This window comes from Sturnus vulgaris, chromosome 16 (assembly GCF_052056855.1).
Source record: "Sturnus vulgaris isolate bStuVul1 chromosome 16, bStuVul1.hap1, whole genome shotgun sequence".
NCBI classification, from domain to species: domain Eukaryota; kingdom Metazoa; phylum Chordata; class Aves; order Passeriformes; family Sturnidae; genus Sturnus; species Sturnus vulgaris.
Genome location: NC_142258.1, coordinates 9675873 through 9697300, shown reverse-complemented (window position 1 = coordinate 9697300; position 21428 = coordinate 9675873). Strand labels below are relative to the sequence as shown.

Sequence of the window (21428 nt, the reverse complement as noted above, 5' to 3'; positions counted from 1 at the left end):
TGCTCTCACTGACACTCAGAGACCTGGACACTGCTGGTGCATTAGAACAAAGCAAAATACAAGAGAAAAAAAATATTATTAAAAAAAATATATTATCAAACCGTTATAATCTCTTATAGCTAAAAAGTTAATGAAAACCTTGAAAAAGGAATTACAGTTTAAATATTATTAAGGAATGTAAAGAAGATCTGTACAATACATTGGAGAAACTCTGGTGGTAGTATTCCTTAACTGACTTTTGTTTTGGTTTTTGTTGTTGTTTTGTTTGGGTTTTATTGCATGGAAGAGACTTCATCTTCAATCTGGTTAGAACCCTTGATCCAGTTTTAGAATTTGAATTTTTAACTATTTTTATATTCAGTAAACAAACACTGCAAAACCTCACTCATGTGCAGAATGCTTCATGCATGACATATTGTACTGTTCCTACAATTACATTTAGATAAAGCTGTTCACCTTCAGATAATGAAACCATTAAAACCACCAAAATCTAGAAAATCCAAACAAAGGAGAGGAGAGAGTTCTGACTTGCAGAAAAAAAAATACGAGCTGGCTGTTCTGGGAATGATCTTCAGAATTAGCTCATTATTTATTCTTGGTGCACTCCACCAATTAAACAAACAGTTTTAAAAATAGAACCAGGGATGGGCTTAGCTGGCCTTTTCAGGGTCATTGCCACTGCAGATGTGCAGGCTCGTGTTACCCCCCTGCAGGTACCCTGTGTGTGTGTGCACCTGCAGCTGCTGCTGGGGGACAGCACAGGCTGAGGCTGGTAATGGCCCAAGGAAAGTCAGACATTCCTGGTGGACACCAGCTGAAATTCCTCTGGTTGGGCAATAACACAAGAGTTATTTAAGCCACTAGAAATATGACAGAGATCCCTGAGGAGCTGGTGGGGCTGACCAAAAAAACCCAAATATCTACATTTTTATACCAATAGCACTTCGTGGAAAAGAACTCAGATACCTTAGAATGTGATTCAGACCTTCTGTCAAGTAAATATTAAAATGAAAAAGAAAAACTTGATTATGACTTCTGTTAGCTAGTGATGTGCAGTATAATGCAAATATTTAAGAAAACAGCAACTTACTATAATAGTTACATGAACTGTAGGACAGCAGATTTATTGCTGCAGTTTAAGGCTTGGCTGAGACATCTTCATTATCTAAAAGACTGTCTGTATAGACAGTACCTTCTGCACCATGATTTAACAGGACATGCCTAGAAGATTATAGTATTTTTTCATATTTAGTATGGGCAGGACTTTTCTTGAAGGATCTCTAGATTTTGCTGTTGTGCTGTAGCTGCAGGTGATCTTAATATTCACATCCTGGCCAGCTTCTGTTAGGAGCTGTTTTGTTTTGTTTTGTGCTCCCCTTGCTGTCACACTGTAAGTGTTGGAAAGACATTGTGTCAGCTGTAGAGAAAATGGATTGATAGAATTTCAAATGCTTGTGTAACTAATGAAATGAGAGCATTACAGACACTTCAGGAGGTAGAATCATGTGCTAGTCTAATACAAATATATATTGATTTTAAAGACTGTAGCTCTTCCCAACACTTGACATTCAGAGATTTAAGATGATGCAGAAACAAAGTATATTTTGACAATGGAAAGAGTTAGAGAGGGGGATTTCAATAAAGAAAAATTAGACAAAAGTAGAAGACATGCAGTTTATATTTTTGCTGTTGCAGATCTCCCACATCCTAATGCAAATGCTTAAGTATGGAATAAGTTTTTGCAGGATTTGAGAACTTGCCAGTTGCAGTACTGCAATATGTAAAAATGGTCGTGGGATATAAATGCCACAAAAAAATTTGCCGCTTCTTCTATCTATGCATAAGATTCCAAGAATTTTGTGACACATAAAAATATTTTGAAATTTTGCCAGGATGGGGAAATTTTTTAAAATCAACTGATTATGAATTTATTGTGTCTGTTATTCAGACTTCTTTTAATGTTTCAAAAGAAATTGAAAAAACAAGAATTAAATGTTGCAAGAATTGCCAACCTGCTGCTCTCTTTTCTCTGAGTGTCAGCTTTCCAGGGGTGACACGCCTCAAATCTGGGGCCAAAATGAAAGCAAAGTACAATATTTTTAATGTAAACCCCTGGATAATAAGTACTGGACAAGGCTCCAGTGCAGCCAGTCTTGCAAAGAATTGACTGTTATTTTTGCTTAACAGACAATACAAATTGCCACAATATTTAAGCAGCATTCTTAAAGAGAAACGAAAGGACAAAAATACAGTCAGTCATGGTTAGGATAAGGGATGTGTAAAAGAAATAAATAAGAACATTCCAGAGGAAAAATAGAAGAAATATTAAAGAATAGAGAATCTGAGAATAACGTAAATTCACGAGAATTTACATTTTCACAAGAATGAAGTGATGAAGAAACTGTAAAATGTTACTTAGTTCAGTGCTAAATGATGCTGTGAGTACAGGACACGGAGATCTCCACTGTAGCTGCACAGCTGGGACATTGCTGGGACATTCCATCCACCCAAGGGGATGTTCAGAGCAGGGAAAATGCACACGTCCCCCTGTGTGTCCTCATGGAACTGCAGGGCTCTATGCAGAGAGCTCAAATTAGAACTTTGCTGCCTATTTTTAGGGGGGCTGAAATTCAGCCTTGTCGAGTTTAGGCTTCGTGTGCCAATTTCACTGGGAAAACTCCTGGGCTTTGAATCAATCACTTGGGAGATGGTTTTGGATATGCTCGAAAGTTGAAGGTCAGCATGTTTCTGTGGACAACAGGCAATAGTCACTAAGGAGACAGAAACCAGAACTATTGCACTGCATTTACAGGTGGGAATTTGTTTCTCTTCTTGCTAATTCAATTACATAAAATTCCAAGCTTTCTGAGTTTGGGTAGATTAAATTTGAATTTATGGAACTATTTATCAAAGTGAAGCTAAAGATATGAATTATGATTTTAAAATAAAACCCTCATAAATTTATTGTACAAATGTGGTAGATTTAGTAGTGATTCTGAAAATTCTACCCTCAAAATTACAAATTTACTCTCTGGCTCCTGGTTAAAATCCTTTAATCAGTAGACTCAGCTTAATAGTTTCTGAAACTCTGGGCCTAGCTCATAGTAAACCTTGGTATCTCATCACCAGGAAGACTGATATGTGGTTTGACTACTGATTGTGATCTGAACTTACATGAGAAAGGTTACATTAAAAAGGGCAAGTCAGTTCAAAAAACTTTTGCCGTGTAGGTGCTGTGTTTTCCTAAACAAAAAAGAATAAAAATAAGAATGGTCTAAGTGTGGCTCTCAGCCATTCTGAGAGCTGAGGAAGAAGCTGAGAGTGCAAGAACAAGATTGCACTGCTGCCTAACAATGCCAGCTTGGAAATGTCAGGTGTTTAATAACTCCAGGCTCTTTGATAGGAGATGATCAAGGTGAAAGAAAAACGAAGTAACAATGAGGAACTGAGAACCCTAGAAATGAAAACTGCTTTTATTTATAGAGGGAAGCTCTCACAGACAGAACTAGGGTAAAATGCAAGCTGAGAAAACAGTATCTTATTTAGCCCTGATGAAATATGCCTAGGAAGACTGCTTTATAGCAATTGTGGATTAAGGTAATTTTGTCATGCTTTAAAAAAAATGACACTAAAGTTAGTACACACACAGGCCCATTTTGATAAGTTGCAGCAACATCTGTTTAGAGAACAAATCACCATAGCAGTGTAGCAGCCCTGGTTACCCTCACTAACTTCAGGAAGAATTCATCTCTCAGAGAAGTCTTGGCCAGCCAAGCTACTAAACAGTTCCTCCCTGTTTTCAAGACTGTGACTGAGGATATTTCTTCCCTTTAATTTATTGAGAAGAAGCTTCCAAAATACAGATCAAACTCAAGTAAAAAAATGGCCAGCCTATTTGTATTGAAAAGTCTGGGAGATGAGCTCCTAACATTTTCTACTCAAAAAATGGCAATGAAACTTTAAAACACTTGAGTATTTCCTTGTGGAACCTTATCAAAACATGCACATTAAGAAAGTGCATATACTATTGGTAAATGTATTTTCAACGCAAGAAGGTACCTAACAGTTAACAAGATATTAAAGACTTCATATGAAGCACATAAAAGGTTTTATTCTTAATTTGATTCTGCAATATCCAAAATTCTTGCTATTACATGAAGAATGAACATATGAATTAAGTTATAATGCCAAAGTATTACAAAGTGCTGGAGCAATCGTTTCTGAACTTTCTGGTTTTTGACCCTATTTGCATTTCTTAAAATCACATATTTTACAAAACAAATCAACGGAATATTAATTTAATTTAGGTTATCTTGGAGTAAGGGCTAAAGAGAACTTTATCCTAAAATGGTCCTTAGGAAAGGATTGTAAACCCAGCTCATGGAGCCTGAAATACTGGAAACAGGACAAGTTTCGTTATTGATACTCAGTTACATTTCTTTATGCTGTTTGGCATGTAAGTAATAGATCCATTTAATAATTATTTTTTGGCAGATGCTTGCTTTTGGATTCTGTTCTACAGTCAGAAATGGAATCCTGACTAAGGAAAGCTTTAGAGACAAATATTTTAATTCTTAAAAATTAATTTTTTGTGGTTGTACTATCACTCTGCAAATGTGAAATCACAATCACAACAATCCTCATACTTAATTTTTTCCACTTTTCAAAAGAGTCACTGTTTTTAGCAGCACAGCTACATATTTTATAAACTGTGGATTTCTGGTCAACTAGCTTGTATTTAAGTTTTGAAAGCAATCAATCTAGCTACTACCAGAAAAGCCCTACTTTACCTGTTCATGCAGAAGTAATTTTGAAGGCAAGGTTTGCTTTGATTAGGGACTGCACGGTGGTAACACTGCCAGCAAAGCCTCCTTTTGCAGCTGGAGCTTGAAACTGCAAGTGTCCCCATGAGCAGGAATAGCAACCAGGTAACTTAAACACAGGGACTGCAGCTTCAGCCATCCTGTGTGAAATAGATTTGCTGACAGAAGCTGCATTTGCTCCTGAGAGCTTGTGTGGTTATTCCAGAACTGTCAGTGATCAAAGCCCAGGAGAAGCTGCAGAAAGGAGCGACTTGGCAACTCTATAGCATGTGAACCCCACACAGGGAGGCTTCACCTGCTGAGGGACCTGGGAACATGAAGTCTTGGTTTGGGGATAAGGAAGAAGCTGAGACACTCCCAAACTGAAGGCAGTGGGTATTTGTGTTTGTTTTTTTTTAATAAAAAAGCATGAATTTCAAACATCAGCAATGACAAGATGTACAAATTCCATGATTGTTGATCAAAGAGAGGATTTTCATTGTTCATCCAACCCGGTGTTGTGACTGCATTGAGGCAGAGCCTTTGGCTCTGTTATTTCAGGGATGAGTGGTTTCAGGACACAGGACCTCTCCCACCTGGGAGCACAGTCTGTGTCCCAGGAGGACACAGCTCTGACTGGCAATCGAACCTAATACAGTGAAATGCCAAAGCACAGGAGGAGCAGTAATAGCATAAACAATGCTACTTGTGGCTGTTCTAGAGAAAAAGGGCAAATCCTGCACAGAGAAAAATAAAAATTCCAAACACATAAGCAAAAGGCAATTTCATTAAAATATTTAGCAAATAATTATTTAATTGCATGATGTAACTTCGATCTAGCATACAACACAAATCTATAACTTTATCACCTGTTACTATACCCTTCATTTTCATCCCATACACATCAGTGCAAAAACTCCAAACCTCATTGACAGAGTTGAGGCAGCATCTGGGAAAAACCCCAAAACCACAGTTCATGGAGCACCCTAATACCCATTGCAGCAGCAATGTTTGTTCTCAAAGGCTGGTCAGCTGCCCTTTTCTGAATCAGGCTCTACAGACCATGCACTCAGGACAGTTTGATCTTACTCTGATTTTCAGTTCTCTTAGCACCACTTTACAGGCATTCTCAACCCTCTGCACATCTGACAACATTAGTTTGAATAAGCAAAAGTCTCATAGAAAGACTTCTTCTCATATTAAATAAATTAGAATCTAGGGCAATAGAAACCCTAAGATCTGGATTGTAAACCACACACTCAAAATAAGAATGTGCTGATATCAATACAGCCAAATGAAAAACAAGATAATGAATACATTTAGTTCATATTATGGGTGTAGTTAATAATAAAATTTGCATCTGCAGAAAAATGTTCCCTTGGAAATTTGTCATAGCTCAGCCATAGATTAAAGTTAATAATAGAATAAAGTTAATAATTCATAATTCACATTTAAAATGCACAATAAACATTTTAGTGCACAGTACTACAGTTTTACTGAACCTGAACACAAAAAATATTTTCTCCTTTCATGAAGGAGATAATATTGGTCTGTTGTTCCCATTAGAATCGTATAAATTCATGTGCAAGTCATAGATAAAGGTTTTTTAAATAACAACTGTAAATACATTAGCATGGAATAACACTGGACCAACCCTTTTGGCAATGGCAGTTTGTTACAGTTGTATCAAAGTTCAATGTAGAATATATAATTTCACAATGCACACATTCACAAACTTTTCCCTCTTTTATGCTACACAAAATGCTAAAAGTATGATCTTCTACATGACAATGGCTTTACTGAGTATTGACAGAGTTGATTTGAGACATAAAAATACAAGAGCAATAGGACAAAAAAGAAGTCAGTACTGGAGGAACTTTCAACACTTAGAAAACCTTGCTTAGAAAACTATTGCATTTTACAAGAGGAAATATTCTTTGGTGTAAAGGAACAGTACCAATGGTACACCCAGATTTTCCACTTTCAAGTGAAAGAGCTATCAAAACTGAGTGAAAAACAAAGCCTCTTAAAAGTACAAGTAAGGCACAGTCGAAATTAAGTTGCACTGTGGCACCACAGAGTCTCTACCCAGTGATCAAAGAAAAGCAGTTTGCAAAATCCAGCAAGACAGAGCTGTACTGGCTTTGGATGGTAAAAAGTGTAACTGGTAGCAAGGTAAGCAAGCAAAATGTAGAGCATAGCATACAAATGGATTTTACTGTGACTAAAGCTTACAGTCATGTTCTAAAATTCAGGATTCAGTCCCAGTATACTCTAAACAAACTCCTGAGTAAAGACCACAATGTGTTTCAAATAGCTCCATCACTGTCAATTGAAAACTGGCAGTTGCCAGAGAGTGAGACATTAAAAATGGCAAAAGCAGTGTTGTATCATGCAGCAGGTCACACAGACTAATCAAAACACAGCACACTTTTAGCTTGAACAACACATCATAACTTTCACAAGAAAACACTTTATCAGTTAGTCTTAGCACTTAATTCTTATGGTCTTGCTGAAAAACTTCATTTAGTTAATTCAGTGGTATTACAGAATTAGTTAAAGTGCTTTAAAAATAATAAAGATAATTCACTTTTCTCTATTAAAAATATTTTTTCCTCTTGCAACTTGCCTTCAGTAATAATTAACTCATGTTAAAACTGATGGAACAGCATTAGCAAGAAACAACTGGTTATCTTAGAGGGAGCATTTATTAAAATATTTCATGTATTTGCCAAAGTACTCTGTTCAACACACAGCACAGATAAGCTTTTCTGGCAATCTCATGAGTCATCTTTTGCTTTTTACTTTGGCTAGTGCCTCTGCATAGGTCAGGTGAATAAAATCGAAGAGTTGTGTGGCATTGGTAGCATTACCCAAAATCTTGGCTAGCTCGTCCTTGGACAGCGTGACCAGCTCTGCAATGCTTTTAACGTGGGTCATTAAGGCACGGCAGTTCTTTGCATTAACCCCTGGCATTTTTAGCAGGAAGTCCTGAGGCCCAGGGTTATACTTGTCTGACTCGGGGAGAATTTCAGAATCTGCGGTGATGGCCATCGCTGTTTCTGCATCGGGTTGGGGATGGTTTTGTTTCAACTCTTCAAACAGTTCAGCAGTAGCGTGGGGAGAGGGACACCACAGGATTCGTAACTTTGGGAAGTGCAGTGTGAGAAGGGTTAGTTTAGAAGTAACATCATTGCTGGAAATTTCTGGCTGTAAAGATCCTCGTGGGATCAAGGAGAAGGGTTTGCTGGGATCAAACTCAATGAGGAGGACTGGCCGTTTGTAGTAGCGGCACATGGACACGCACTGTGCGTACAGCCTGCCATTGTTCAAGGAACCAATCAGATCACTGATGCTCTTGCGCTCCACACAGATGTCAGGGGTTAGAATATAATCCCCCACTTCCAAAGTCACGGGCTCAATGTCGATCCCACGGCGATGGATCAGTGATGGCAGCTCACTACGGAATTCCCGCATATCCACGATTATGGTTTGCTCAACACCCTTCTGCTCCTGTCCACCTAGAGAGCAAAACAAACACTGTTAGCCCCATACATGGCACTTCCTGCTCTGATTGTTTTCCTGTGTGCTGCCAAGGCTTCTGCAATGGATGGACTTCTCATCTTAAGTTATACCTCAAATTCAGCAATACAGTAAATCCAGACTTTATTTGATTTGTAATGGTTCAAGAAAAGAAGCTGCATTTCTAAATATATACTGTAGTTTATGGAACATGCTCTGCAGCTTGATAGAACTACCATGCTACTTGCTGGAAGATTTGTATAAGTGACAATGAAATACATTAAGCTGTAGATGAAAATTATTGAAATGAATCAGGGAAATCTTTAAAAGGCTGCCTGCAACACAAGATAATGAAGCAGATCTCTTTTATTTCCAGCTGCTTCCCACAGAAATACAACACTTTATTATGCATTGACTTCTGGAGATCTGCAGGACACATAAAGAGACTGCAGTACCAAGGCCACAAAAGATGCAATAGCAAAGATTAGAGAGCATGTGACAAGGGAGAGCAGGATTACAGAAAAAACAGCAAAGAAAAGCAGGCAGAGGCACAGCATACATGTGAGAGGAAAAGAACAAAAATATGGTTAGAATTGCAAGAAAAGAAAAAGAACACTAATGCAAAGGAAGTGATCAAACCCATACTGTGCAATTGTTCACCCAGGCAGCATGTTTTGCTAAGATGAATGGACGTCCCCAACATTTACTAGCTCAAGGACAACACTGCCTTTGACCATCCGAAGACTTCAGTTTCTATGTTTTAATTTCTCTTTCTACAAGCAGCATTAGTCAGCCTCATAACCAACAATTTGACTAGAAACAATCCAAACGGCATCTGTCTTAATGATCAAATACTTCATTAATCTGTATTTTCAAAGGAAACCACAGCTCATTGCCACTGAGAAATAATGTTTCTTTAGCATGAAGACTGCAGAGCCAACATACAACGTCTGTGTCCCAGATGCTTTGAGGGGCATTTAAAGTGCAATGGTTTTGGGACTTTTGGAAAGCTCTGGGCTGCAAGCCTGACCTAGGAGCTGCTCACCTGCTTTGCGTGTGTCAGCAGAGACAGAGGCAGGTCTAGCATCCCTGAGGAGATCTAAGTTTGTTTCATCTCTTCCTTCTCTTTCTTCAGGAACAACCATGCTGGCCTTCTCTCTAAGGAACCACAAACAAACATACACTAAAAACTGCAAATGCAGGAGTAAAGAAGATTGAAATACTTCAATACCCTTCATCCAGATATAAAATTATATATAGTTTAATACTAAATGCAAACTCGATCAGAAATGCAATTTACTGGGTTTTTCCAGGTTTTTCCTTCTACAAAGGAACTAATGATTAGTAACAGCACTGTAACCTGCTGAGAAGGCACTCTCAGTAAAAATACAGTCTAAGGAAATAATTGTTTAGTTTTGCCACTTTACTGAGGTTTAAAAGCTTTAGAAATTATCTTACAAGAAATGTTACCTGCAAAAACACAATTACACAAATGAACTTCATAGACAATTAGGAACAAATTCACGTGATGCTGATTAACCTTTACATTAATATTAAATCCTTTGAAAAGGAAAGCTTTGACTTTTTGGTGATTCTCATTAGGAAAGTAGTCTTTACATACGACAAAGAGTTGAATTAAAAGTTTATTTAAAGCCTTCACACAGTTAAGAACTTCACTCTATTTAAAATGTAAGCATACTGGGGAATCAAATAAATTAATTATAAAGGCAGTTAAACTAATTGTGTTACCGGATGAGTTTTTCAAAGGCCTCCTTCTCTTTCCTCAGTGCTGTGAGGTAGCGCTGCTCTTCCGTGGAGCCCCCATATATGAGGAAATAAACTCTGTAGGTATAAAAGACAAAATACAAAGAGGTCACAAAACTTTGTATTAAGTTAAAAAAATCTACAACCAATAAATTTAAGATTAGTAGCAGTAAGTGCCAGCCAAGTTAGTTGATAGTATATTAAATTTTAAGTTTTCTGTGTTTTTAATTAGTATGGAACATTTATTAATAAAATTGAGTTTTGCAATTCCCAGGTGTATTAAATACATATACCCAGTGTATTAAATACAAATACCCAATCCATCTGCAAATACTAATTTTCTTTATTGTGTTTCCTTTACTTGCTTCTTTGTTACAGTTTCTGAATTACTGGTCTTCAGCATGATGAACATCAGGAAATTTGAAAATTAATTAAAACCAAAATGAATCCTTTTTTTTAAAAAATAATTTCTTCAGAGATCGTTTAAAATGAGACTACACCACCTCAAAATGATCTCCTGCCACTAAAATCATGGAAGCAGTGGTCTTGGAATTATTATTACTTTTTTTAACAGATATGCTTCTGCTGTTAAGGGACTAAATACCTTCTGGAAAGTAAAAATTATCTTTTGGTTACACCAGATATTATGCTTTTGTTTAAACTTAAGGGCTCAACAGGAACTGAACGGTAGCTAATGAAAATGAGCAGCAGCATGTTCTGCATTGACTGCTGACAGTGCATTTTAATTTTTTCTTTTCAGACTAGAATTATCCTGGCCAAGTCAACTTGCCTCAAAGGCTTCCCAGGCCTGCTTGCCTTGTAGATTTCCAGCTGCCGAACAAAAGTGAGTTCTGCATCATACAACACCACATATCTGGGCTCCACTTCGTGCAGCACCCGAGTGAGCGCGTAGGGATCCCCACACCCCTGCAGCGGGTGGATAATCGTCAGTGGGTCCTTGAAAATCCCATAGTAACAATCTGAGGGCAAGTTCACATCAAAATCTTCAGGAATGGTCTCTTCATTGTCGCCTTCTTGGCTACTACTTAATTCTTTGTTGTCTTCCACCTCGACATCCTCTCTTTTTTCCTCCTCAGTTTTCCCTATCATTTGGATTATAGTCCGGTCTTGCTGCTTCTTGTGCTTATTTTGTTTTGAAGAAGCTGTGAGTTTGGCTTTTTTGGCTTGAGGCCCTGTGTCTGGTTTTGCATTTCCTTTGGACTTGATGGCTTTTCTGTCCTTAATCCACACTTCTCCAGCTTTCTCATCCTTTCCGAAGGTTTTGTTATATAGTCTTGTTAAAAAAGCTTCTGCTCCAGTAATAATACACTCCCTGAGCTGTGCACAGGCTCGGTCATCACTGGCACAAATAAGCACTTGCCCTGCAGTCAAGAAACAAAACCATGTTTACAGCCTGTAATGCTGTGCTTCTTATCCAGCTACAAGCACCTCCTGAGCCAATGGCTTGCCCTGATCCAAGCACTGTGCCTGCCAAATGCCCTGACATTCGGCTGCCACAGTCGCTCTGGACTTTGAGAGAATCTAAGCTGCATGGCTTTTTGTACCAAATAAAATTAGGGAAGATTAATGGAAGTTCAACATTCCTTATTCTTACACTATCTAAATTCATAGTTTCCCTTCTGATCATTGGAAATGAGGCAGATACAGCATGTGTTGAAACATACTTGAAGAACTATTCATTTTCAAGATATGGAATAAGACAGAATTTAATTTAGACCATTCTACTTTTTCAACTGTGTTAGAATCCACAAAACACATGTTTCACACAGTATTATTGACATTTGTGAATAACAATTCTCTGCAAGCTGACTCAGATAAACTCCTACAACACTAGGGTGAGAGAGCCAGTTCTTACCCAGAGTCAGAACACTGTGGGTGGGAGAAAAGAGCACTTTTTTACCCTCACTATTTCCTAAAATAAAACTTGTTAAATTTTAAGGGAATGAAAAGCCCTAAAATAGGGAAGGCAGGAAAGCATTTAGGCTCTTTCCCCTGCCTCCTAATCTCTACCTCATTTATATGCAACTCCTGAGAAGCAAATTTTCAGGTGCATGAAAAAAATGTGCAAATTAGAAAGGCTGTAAGATAGAACCCCTACTTTTGTTTTGAACCCAAACTTCAGAAAAGAGTGAATGGTACCTTGGTAATTACAAATTTCCACATCAGTTTCATTTGCCTTTGAACAAAGGTATCGGTACACTACTGAAATGTAAACTAAAATGTTTTTTCAGAATAATGCAGGTTCTTTCCTAAGAAGTATTGCATTGTAGGAACAAACAGCATTTCTCTTTTAGAGCAAGCTAATAAGAGTTGATGTAAAATTATCTAATTTTACACAGTTTATGTATGTAATGCAAATAAATTCCGCATCTTAAGGCCACAAATTACTAAATTTAAACCAGCTCTTTGATAAAACTACATAAAAGAATTAGTTTCTTCTCTCCAAGGTCAAGCAGAAGTACAAACCAGTATAAGTACTAGAAAACTTTCATTATTTAGTATTCTCTCACCTGGACCACCAAGGTTGTCACTGTTCTTATTCTCATTTTCAATCTCTTTCAGTACTTCTCTCAAAGCTTCCCATTTTGGGTTACTTTCTAGAACCAATTCCCTTTTCAGTTCTGAAACAAAGTAAGATTGAACATAGCAGCTCTTGCAGCCAAAATATCCTTCAGACTTTAAATCAGTGGTTAGATGTCAATAGTGTGGTGGTTGTTGGCACATACGATATTCAACAGCCTACATATGCAACTTGTTATGCTAATGAGGTGGAGAACACTCTTAAATTTAAAAATGGAGATAAGTGCTTTTGTGAAGCAGAACCCTGAAATACTCACTCATTCTTCAATTCTGAGTCTCCTGAATATATTTTTTTAATAAAAGCAACCATAGCTTCCTACTCTTTCACTTAAGATAATAAAGATGAAACTAAACATCAATGTAATGCAAGAATAATTCCACAGAAGCTCTCCCAGGGATCAGCTGAGCAAGCTTAGGAGAATCCCCTACTTCGTGACTCTTTTATGTTGTTTATTATATGCTCTTGGAACTAAGATTGTGTCTCAATTTATCCCAGCTAACAGACTGAGATCCTGAGCTGTGGAAGTTCATGCAGGGAACCAGAGCACAAGTAATAATATGCAAAGCTCTTGGAATCGTGTGACACTCTCAAACTTAAAATTAGAAATCATCAGTACCGGTTTCCTTTACATCACGTTTTTCAGAGCCTGAGCCTTTGCCTTTGTGATTCAGTTTCTCATCTGCAATGCGATAAACGCGAGCTCGAGCATTCACAAACATTGAAGTACTGGAGTCAAGGAACAGCCAGCCTGCAGAGGAAATGAGAAGGAAGCAGTAGTAGTTTGACATCTGCAATGTGTATGTGTTCCAACCCTCTGCAGTAAAAGCCTCAGATATACCTGGAATACCTGCCCTACCTGCTTTGCTGTGTAATCACCAGCTTAATAAAAGACAGAAATGTGATGCAAATCTCACACCGTTAAGTAACAGCAGTTAAGTGGGAAGATGAAAGAATTATCTGTCAATAAAAACCTACGTCCTTATGGGCTGGTTGTGTAAAACCTAATTAGATACCTTCATATGTTGGGGAATGATAATTAAAAACATCAACATTGCACTGTTTCATGCATTAACTTGTATGGTTATTCCATGTTTACCTGAATTCTCACCAAAAGCTTTTTCACTTGCTTTCAGTGACTCCAGGAGATTAAGGAAAGTGACACAATCATACTGGGTTAGATACAGCAGCAAAGTACGAAGGACCTTCAAATCCTGGACCAACGACTTTGTCTTCGCTCCAAGCTGATGCCAGAGAGGATCTAAATAGTGACGTATTGTCTGGAAATAAAAATTGGAAAGTTTGGAGTGTCACACATACAGTATTGCATTATAGCTTCTAACAAAGCTGAGAATGCACTTTAACTTTACAGGGGACACTCTGGTTTCCCAAAGTTATTACAGATACTAAAATAAAGATGTACTGATGAGTTATTTGTTTTGATATAAGTTACCATCTTTTGGCAAAGTTAACAGAATACAGACGTCTTTATGAAAAACATTTCAGCAATTAGCAGACATATATAATTTAATGCTTTCAGTAATTTTTTTCCTTTCCATCTAATAATAAAACACTGGTAAAACTATAAAAAAACACCCTTATTTTACTAGCCTGTTGTATTAGTATCTAGTGTACTTTACTTAGGTACAGCAAAAACCTTTATAATGTCACTTAATTTTCAAAATCAGATCGGTACCATGAAGACATGCAACTTATAGAGCCCAAGAAAAACACCTTCAAATGTTTAAAGTACAGAAGGCTTTCCATCCAGATTAAATCACAGTTAACCAATAACTATGTTGCACTATGATAGTTGATTTCACCCTAACGAAAGTATGTATGTGCCAACCATTGCAGATCTGTCAAAAATAACAATGAACACGAAGTTATTGACATACATAATGATTAAAGATACAGCAGATGTATACATGTGCATATTGTCTATTACATACAGTGCTTTTCCTACTAGAAAAAATAAAAAACACAAGCAAGAAATTCAAAAGGAAAAGAGGAGTATGTGTGTGGCAATTACTGATACTTATCTCCAAAGTATTCTGAGCTGAAGTTGCATCTGTCTTTTAAATAACAGCAGCAACAATTATTATTATAACCATGAATTGGGGTGTTCTTACTGCTGGGACTTTGGAAATGAAGGAAGAACAATAATACCAATACATCAAAAACCCTATTGGCAACTGTTACATCACCATTACATCCCCTTGTACCAGTAACAGACATGTCATGGGAGAATACTCAGGTGCTGTTGGTTATTTATATTGCAAATAACATTTCTGTTTGCATGGAGACTTTGGAGATCTACATCCTGTTACTAAGACACGGCAGAACAATCAAAATGGTTACCTTGTCAAAAGGTTTAGCAATAGCATTCTCTAAAGACAGATCTTCTACTTCAAGAGCTGGGTTGTAACGTTTGAGTTCCCTCAGACACGCGTTCAGGATGTCCAGGATCGCAGTCTGGATAGCAAGCATGGCAGGGGTCATTGCCACGTGTATTTCCACCACCTCAGGTTTATGCTTCTCTAAAAAGGAGTGCACTGCTATATGAAACCTAAGAGAAAAACAGCTTCTTAAGATTTACATGGATAGTTTTGACCTAGAATTACTCAAAAGTTTGTATAAACTACAATTACAATTGTTTTAAATGTAAACAAGTAAGTTAATTCCAAAATCAGTTTCTACTGACGTGAAGACTGCAATCTTATGAACAGCCTCGGAAAACCATCTGTTCCACAATTATGACTGTAGTCATTCTAGTCATGTGAGCCTATATGCTGGTGAATGATCCATGGAAAATTACTGCACTGGATTCTGCATCATCATCACACATAGCAAACATTAAAATAAGCCCAAAAAATCATATAAGGGAGAAACTGGAAGGTTCATAAATTCTCTGAAATCACTCGGCTGCAGCAGCAGATTTTGTGATATTCCCAGCTCGCAATGACAACCTGCAGGTCCTTGTTGGAACCCTGTCCTTGGAGCCACCACGGCTGCACAGATCCAGAGATGTCACCTGACTGTTCCTGACAGGATGAGGCTCAGAGAACTCGATGGCTGCTGACCTCTGCAACTCTACTGACACTTCCCTTACTGCAGTCTGCAGCCCCAGGTCTTTCCATGGAAGTCAAGAAAGGAAATCTAGAGAGCTTCTTCTCAACCTTTCCTACCCTAGGTATGTTCACTTCTACTTTCATGGGATACTGAAAGAAAGACTGTTTAGGAATTTACAATGCAGAGGAACAATTCATTAAGGAGTGTAACACATTCCAGTCCAGACTAATGGAACAAATGGGCAGAGCTCCTGCCCAGGGTAAGAGCAATGACTGGGTCACAGAGAGTGTCCAGCTCCATTTGTGGATCTGCTCCTGGAAAACTCAGTGCATGCCACATCTTGGCAATTTGTTTTTTAACAGTCTTCAAGAAACATCCTTCATACACAGCATACATGTAAGAAGATTAAAAAGAGATGTAGAAAGAGATGCACGGAATTTCATCACATCTGGAAACAAACCTCTCCATGAATAGCAGAACTGAGAGATTGTTTTCATGTCATTTCATGGCTTAAAAACTCTTGTTTAGTAAGAGACGTTTTTCTTAAACTGCTAAGAATGTCACTTTTTGCTGTGATTTCTGTTGACTAAAAGGACAGCTCTACCATAAGGTTCATCCCCTTAATAAGAGTCAATTTGAGTCTATTTTCAAAAATACTCTAAGAAATTTAGCATCTTTAAGACTACTCTGTCAAAACCTGAAAAAATGTTGTTTGGGAATACAGGAGGAACACAGGTTAGCAGTGTGACTGCATACACCTCGTTTTCTTAGGAACCCGCTGTAATAGCCTTCATCTTTCCTCGAAGTTTAACTCTCCAGTGAAGTAAAGAAGTGCCTCACCTTGGCCACAGATAAAGCTTCCCAACAAAAAGATTTTTCATTACTCTTTCCACATGACAAAAGCCAGTGTTAAATGCAACTGCATTATCTGTAAAAGCTTTAATGAAGCCTTGCTTGTTCTTCTGGCGATAAAGTCGCAAGATGAACGCTTCCTGACAGGACTCAATGATTCTGTGTGCTTTGTACACCAAAATGCCTGGCAGAAGAAAAAAAAATTCAAGTTAAAAAATATACAGAAAGGTCCAGTTTTGTACAGATTTTTCCTACAACTGTCCTATTCTTCTATTGTTCTTTTAATTACAGGAATTTAAGTCTTCTAAAATGAAGGTTGAGCAAACTTTCTGAGGTTGAAACAAGTGATTCCTCATTTTCAGTACCATGGAATTGTGAAATAACAGAACTGGGTTAATAATGCATCTTTAACAGAAAAAAATAAAAAAAAGCTTGAGCATGAGTGGTAGGACTTACTAGCTTGGAAAATTCTTTACTCCTGAGGCATAACTTGAACTTCAGCCTTTTAAAAGCAGGTAAAGCAAATGTAGGACATAACAGACTGTTACAACAAAGCAAATTTGATGTGTATGAGGCTGTGCTAGTTGAAGTCTTTAGTTAAGAGAAATTCTGGAATTATAGACTTGTCAAGTAACTTTCATTTGTAACAGTTCAAGTGTTTACATAATTAAAGAACTTCTGAAAACATTTATTTTGCTTTTCTCTCCCATCTGACAGTCATATTCCCACTCAAGGACAGCTAGTATTATCAAATATAAGTACAGCACCAGTTTTCTTCATGGCTATGGGTGTAGTAGGACTAAAAGAACCTATCAAGCACATTTCAATAAAGAGAAATGAAGCAAGAGTTTAATTCAAATATGTGTTTGAGGTGAACACTTCTGGAGGTCACAGTTTACTCAGCCAAGACATGCTAAACCAAGGCTTCTTTTTCCTCATGCTAATTATGTTAAACAGCACATTGCAATATTTTCCCTCTTCCTCTACTGAAGTGAGGCCTATGTGGTACCTGTTCACAGCTTCCAGTGGATTCATAAATGCCTTTCTAAAATGGAAACAAAGGACATCAAACATCACAGGCTTTACCTTGTGCCTACATAAGCCAATAAACTTACAGAGCATTTAATTTCTGTAACAAGTCTCCTCAACACAGCACCCAGCCATTGATTTTAACGTGCCTTTGCTTGCTAAATGAAAAGGCATCCAGAAAAACGACTTCCATTTAACTGCTTGCCATTCATGATTAAGTCCTGAAATAATCCCCTATAAGGTATTTTTCTATCTAGATATTGTTAGACCTGTCATATGAAGCAAATTTTTCAGTACATAATAATGATCAAAGTCATCTGTGAACAGCTCCCACTTTATCAAGATGTGACCCCAGATGGACATGACTGAAAGAACGATGTAACAGAATTTCTAACAGGTCAGTAAGACTGTGTTTATTATAATATTTTGCTACTTTTAGCCAACATATATCTGCTTATGAAGGAAGTTCACGCCTGCTCTGTAAGCCTTGGTAGAAACAACTTGCCACTTCTATTACACCAACTTGCATCAGTTTCACTGTGCTGTCAAGTACATAATTCCTACTCAGACAAAACCACCAGGACTAATTCTGCTTTACTGCATTGATAATTTCTTACCCTCATTTAGCTGGATTTATGAGTTCATCAGATGTTAATTCACACTGACTTTATAAATGATATTTTTAACACCTAGAAAGGCTTTTGCTGTTTATCTCCTCATGAAACACTACTACAAGATTTTGTTGTACAACCTCACACACAGACAAGGCACGTGGACCAGGTGTTGGGAGGCTGGGAATGAAGCCACCAGTCGATTGCATCTGCTCTCACACCGACCTCTGGTGGCAATGCAAAACCTGTCAGCTCTGTGGTGCTACAGGACAGCAGCAGTTTTAAAACTTTACTTTATTTCTTCTTTTCATCTTTCTTTTTTTTTTTTATTTTTCTTTTCTTCTTTGGTAGGGTAGAAAGGTAGAGAGGAAGGAATCAAGGGAAAATGAGAAATTACCACAGAAAACCTATTCACTTATTTTGAACTTAGAAATATCAGAACTGACAAATCTGCTGTTTTTTGACTCCAGCATAAAAGTGTTCAAAATGTTTTAGAGTGGAAGTTGCTATAGCTTGACTAAAAGTACATACAGGTTCTGAAGCAGAAATTCACATTCTTCTAAGCATACAATATTCAGCTATGCTTAATCATTAAGATGTTAACACTAAGAAAACAGTAAAATATTCTTAAATCCCTGGCTCTTAGCTATCTCTTTTTCCAGGTCTCCACGCAGTAACAGGGTTTCCAGCTTAGACAGAAACATAAAAACAAGAGTGGCTGGGGGAGAAGGGGAACAGAACTTGAGAAGGATAACTCTCACATCTTCCATGTATAGCTTCTATATGACTACAAAAAAAAAGGTTGCAAGCTGTTCTCCAAAGCTTTACAATCACAGTAATAGCATTACTTCATAATACTGCTATTTGCATAGTGTCCAAGTGTGTCAATACAAAGATTAGTGAGGTATTTTTGCATGAGAAGTCATCAAGAGTAATTTGTTAATGCAAAAATATAGGTAGTATGCAAGGCTCATAAAGCATGACATCTAAAATCAGTTTTAATGATAGGCCAATAGAGCACAGGACACTATTTCACCAAATGCAGTCAATTATTCTTCTTTGAAACCCTTTTAAAACTGTATGATTAAATAAACGAGTTGAGAGAAAAAAAATATGAAAGAACTACATATTTGCTTCTTTCCCTTCAGTCTTGGTGGGGGAAAAAAAGGGAATAATTCTTCAACCTCAATAGCTGTTAGAAGAACTCTTCTTATAGAATTAAGCTTTGTGTATTTTCAAACAGAACAGTCTTACATTTATTTCATGAAGCTCTTACCGGTAATGAGATTGGCAGGAATTCTGTCAGTGAGGAAATCAACCACAAGGATCCGACTTGTTGCAAAGACGACTCCTCCTTGTGTATAAAATTCATATCGAGTATTATTTGCAATTTCATTGGTAACACGTCGAGGGAGATGAACAACTCCATCTGACCTCAGCTGATCAATAAAATATTCCTAAACCAAATACAATAAAAACACAAACCATTATTGTGGTATACAGGGGAAGGGATCCAAAAAGCAGCTTTATTACACACACTCTGGTAACTTTGAGGAAGTGTCGAAAACAAATTAAGACATGATAGTATAACACACTAAAAGAAGTCAGAATTATTATGATTTTTTCTTCTTTGACATATTTTCTTCAGTTTCAAACTCATCTGGGTGATTTAAAAGATCTACATAGTCAGTAGTAACTAGACAATTCTTACACAAAAATGAGCAACTGACACTTCAAGGAGCTTATATTTTCTTATATTTCAACATCTCATTTTCAGAGAAAATGCAATTTTAATACTGCCTTAAGAACAGAGAATTGGGAAGAGATCATCTTTTTGTGCCTTCACCTGTCATTAGATGACTACAGCAGGTAGATCATATACACCCAGCTTAATCTTATAAACTACAGCTGTGATCTTCATTCACCTATGGTTGCTATACAAGGTCCCTCAAGACCTCCCCTTCCTGATGGTGGGAAATTTGCCTGGTTCCAGAGAAAAAAAGAGCAACTTTTTTTGGTACAATTAGGGACAAAACTGTCACCTAACAGGCACGTTTCACCCCTTTCTTCTCACTGGTTACCTATAAGTTATGTAGTTGTTTTAGCTCATTAGTGTTATTAGGACTTCATTGCGCTGCAGAAATTCAACTGCCATGATCCCAAATGTGTGTGGTTTGACAGCTTCCCCAGGACTTAGGGGTGGACAACAAGCTGTCCCTGAGCCAGCAGTGCCCTGGTGGCCAAGGCCAAGGGGATCTGGGAGTGCATTAGGAACAGCGTTGCCAGCAGGTCAGGGAAGTGATCCTGCCCCTCTGCTCAGCCCTGCTGGGGCACATCTGGAGTGCTGGGTCCAGTTCTGGGCTCCTTAGGACAAAAGGGACACAGAGCTCCTGGAGCAGAGGGTGACAAAGAGGATGACGGGTCTGGAGCATCTCTCTCGTGAGGAAAGGCTGAAGGAGCTGGGGCTGCTCAGCCTCGAGAGGAGATGGCTGAGAGGGGACCTGAGCAATGTCTGTCAGTGTGAGCAGGGAGGGCTCAGAGCAGGGACCGGGCTCTGCTCCTTGGGGCCCAGCCACGGACAGGAGGAACGGGCATGAACTGATGCCCAGGAAGTTCCACCTGAACACGAGGAAGAATTTCTTCCCTGTGAGTGACCGAGCACTGGGACACAATGTTCAGAGAGGCTGTGGAGTCTCCCTCGCTGGAGATACTCCAGAACCCCTGGACACAATCCTGTGCTGTGTGCTCTGGGATGCCTGAGCAGGGACCAATGAGCCCCTGTGGTCCCTACCAACCTGACCCATTCTGTGGCTGTGCGCCGGGGCCGGTGCACAGCGCCCGGCCCGTCCCCCGCGCTGCCCGCACCGTAGCCCGCACACCCTCCCGCCAGCCCGGGGAGCCGCTCCGCCGGCCGGGGCAGCGACAGAGCCGCCGGCCACCCCCGGGCCGCGCCCGCCGCAGCCGGGAGGGGAAGGGGCGGGCGCTGGCAGCTGCCCTCACCTCCTCGGCGGGGCTGGTGTTGAGCACGAGCACGAGGCTGGCGGGCTCGCAGTAGAGGCGCAGGAAGCGCAGCAGCAGGCGGTCGATGCCGAGCCCGCGGGCGCACACCACGAGCCCGTCGTGGTGGAACAGCTCCAGGAAGATCTGGCTCTCGTGCTCCAGCAGCGCCGCCATCGC

General features: G+C 38.8%; 1 protein-coding gene and 1 long non-coding RNA gene across 2 annotated transcripts in view; one reads left to right on the top strand and one right to left on the bottom strand.

Moving 5' to 3' along the window:
- Positions 1-18891, top strand: part of LOC148221914 (uncharacterized) — a 25531-nt gene extending 6640 nt beyond the window's left edge. The window contains exons 2-3 of the long non-coding RNA XR_015807239.1: positions 10849-10932; positions 13824-18891. This is a non-coding gene — a long non-coding RNA (uncharacterized LOC148221914). The remainder of the gene's footprint in view (positions 1-10848; positions 10933-13823) is intronic.
- Positions 5599-21428, bottom strand: ERCC4 (ERCC excision repair 4, endonuclease catalytic subunit). Its single transcript, XM_014895012.2, has 11 exons — positions 21252-21428; positions 19528-19708; positions 16600-16795; positions 15049-15256; positions 13787-13967; positions 13307-13438; positions 12620-12730; positions 10879-11470; positions 10074-10166; positions 9370-9482; positions 5599-8323 (listed from the first exon to the last, which is right to left on the bottom strand). Exons 1-11 carry the CDS (start codon positions 21423-21425, stop codon positions 7590-7592), a joined length of 2715 nt encoding a protein of 904 aa, XP_014750498.2. The 5' UTR covers positions 21426-21428; the 3' UTR covers positions 5599-7589.

Bases quoted from the DNA above. Each gene is read 5' to 3' on its own strand.
- ERCC4 (XM_014895012.2), bottom strand. From the start codon at position 21,425: ATGGCGGCGCTGCTGGAGCACGAGAGCCAGATCTTCCTGGAGCTGTTC. The intron at 13,439-13,786 runs GTAAACATGGAA...TTTCCTCTGCAG, and splicing joins AGCTTTTGGTGAGAATTCAG to GCTGGCTGTTCCTTGACTCC. The intron at 11,471-12,619 runs GTGAGAGAATAC...TCTTGACTGCAG, and splicing joins TGACAACCTTGGTGGTCCAG to GGCAAGTGCTTATTTGTGCC.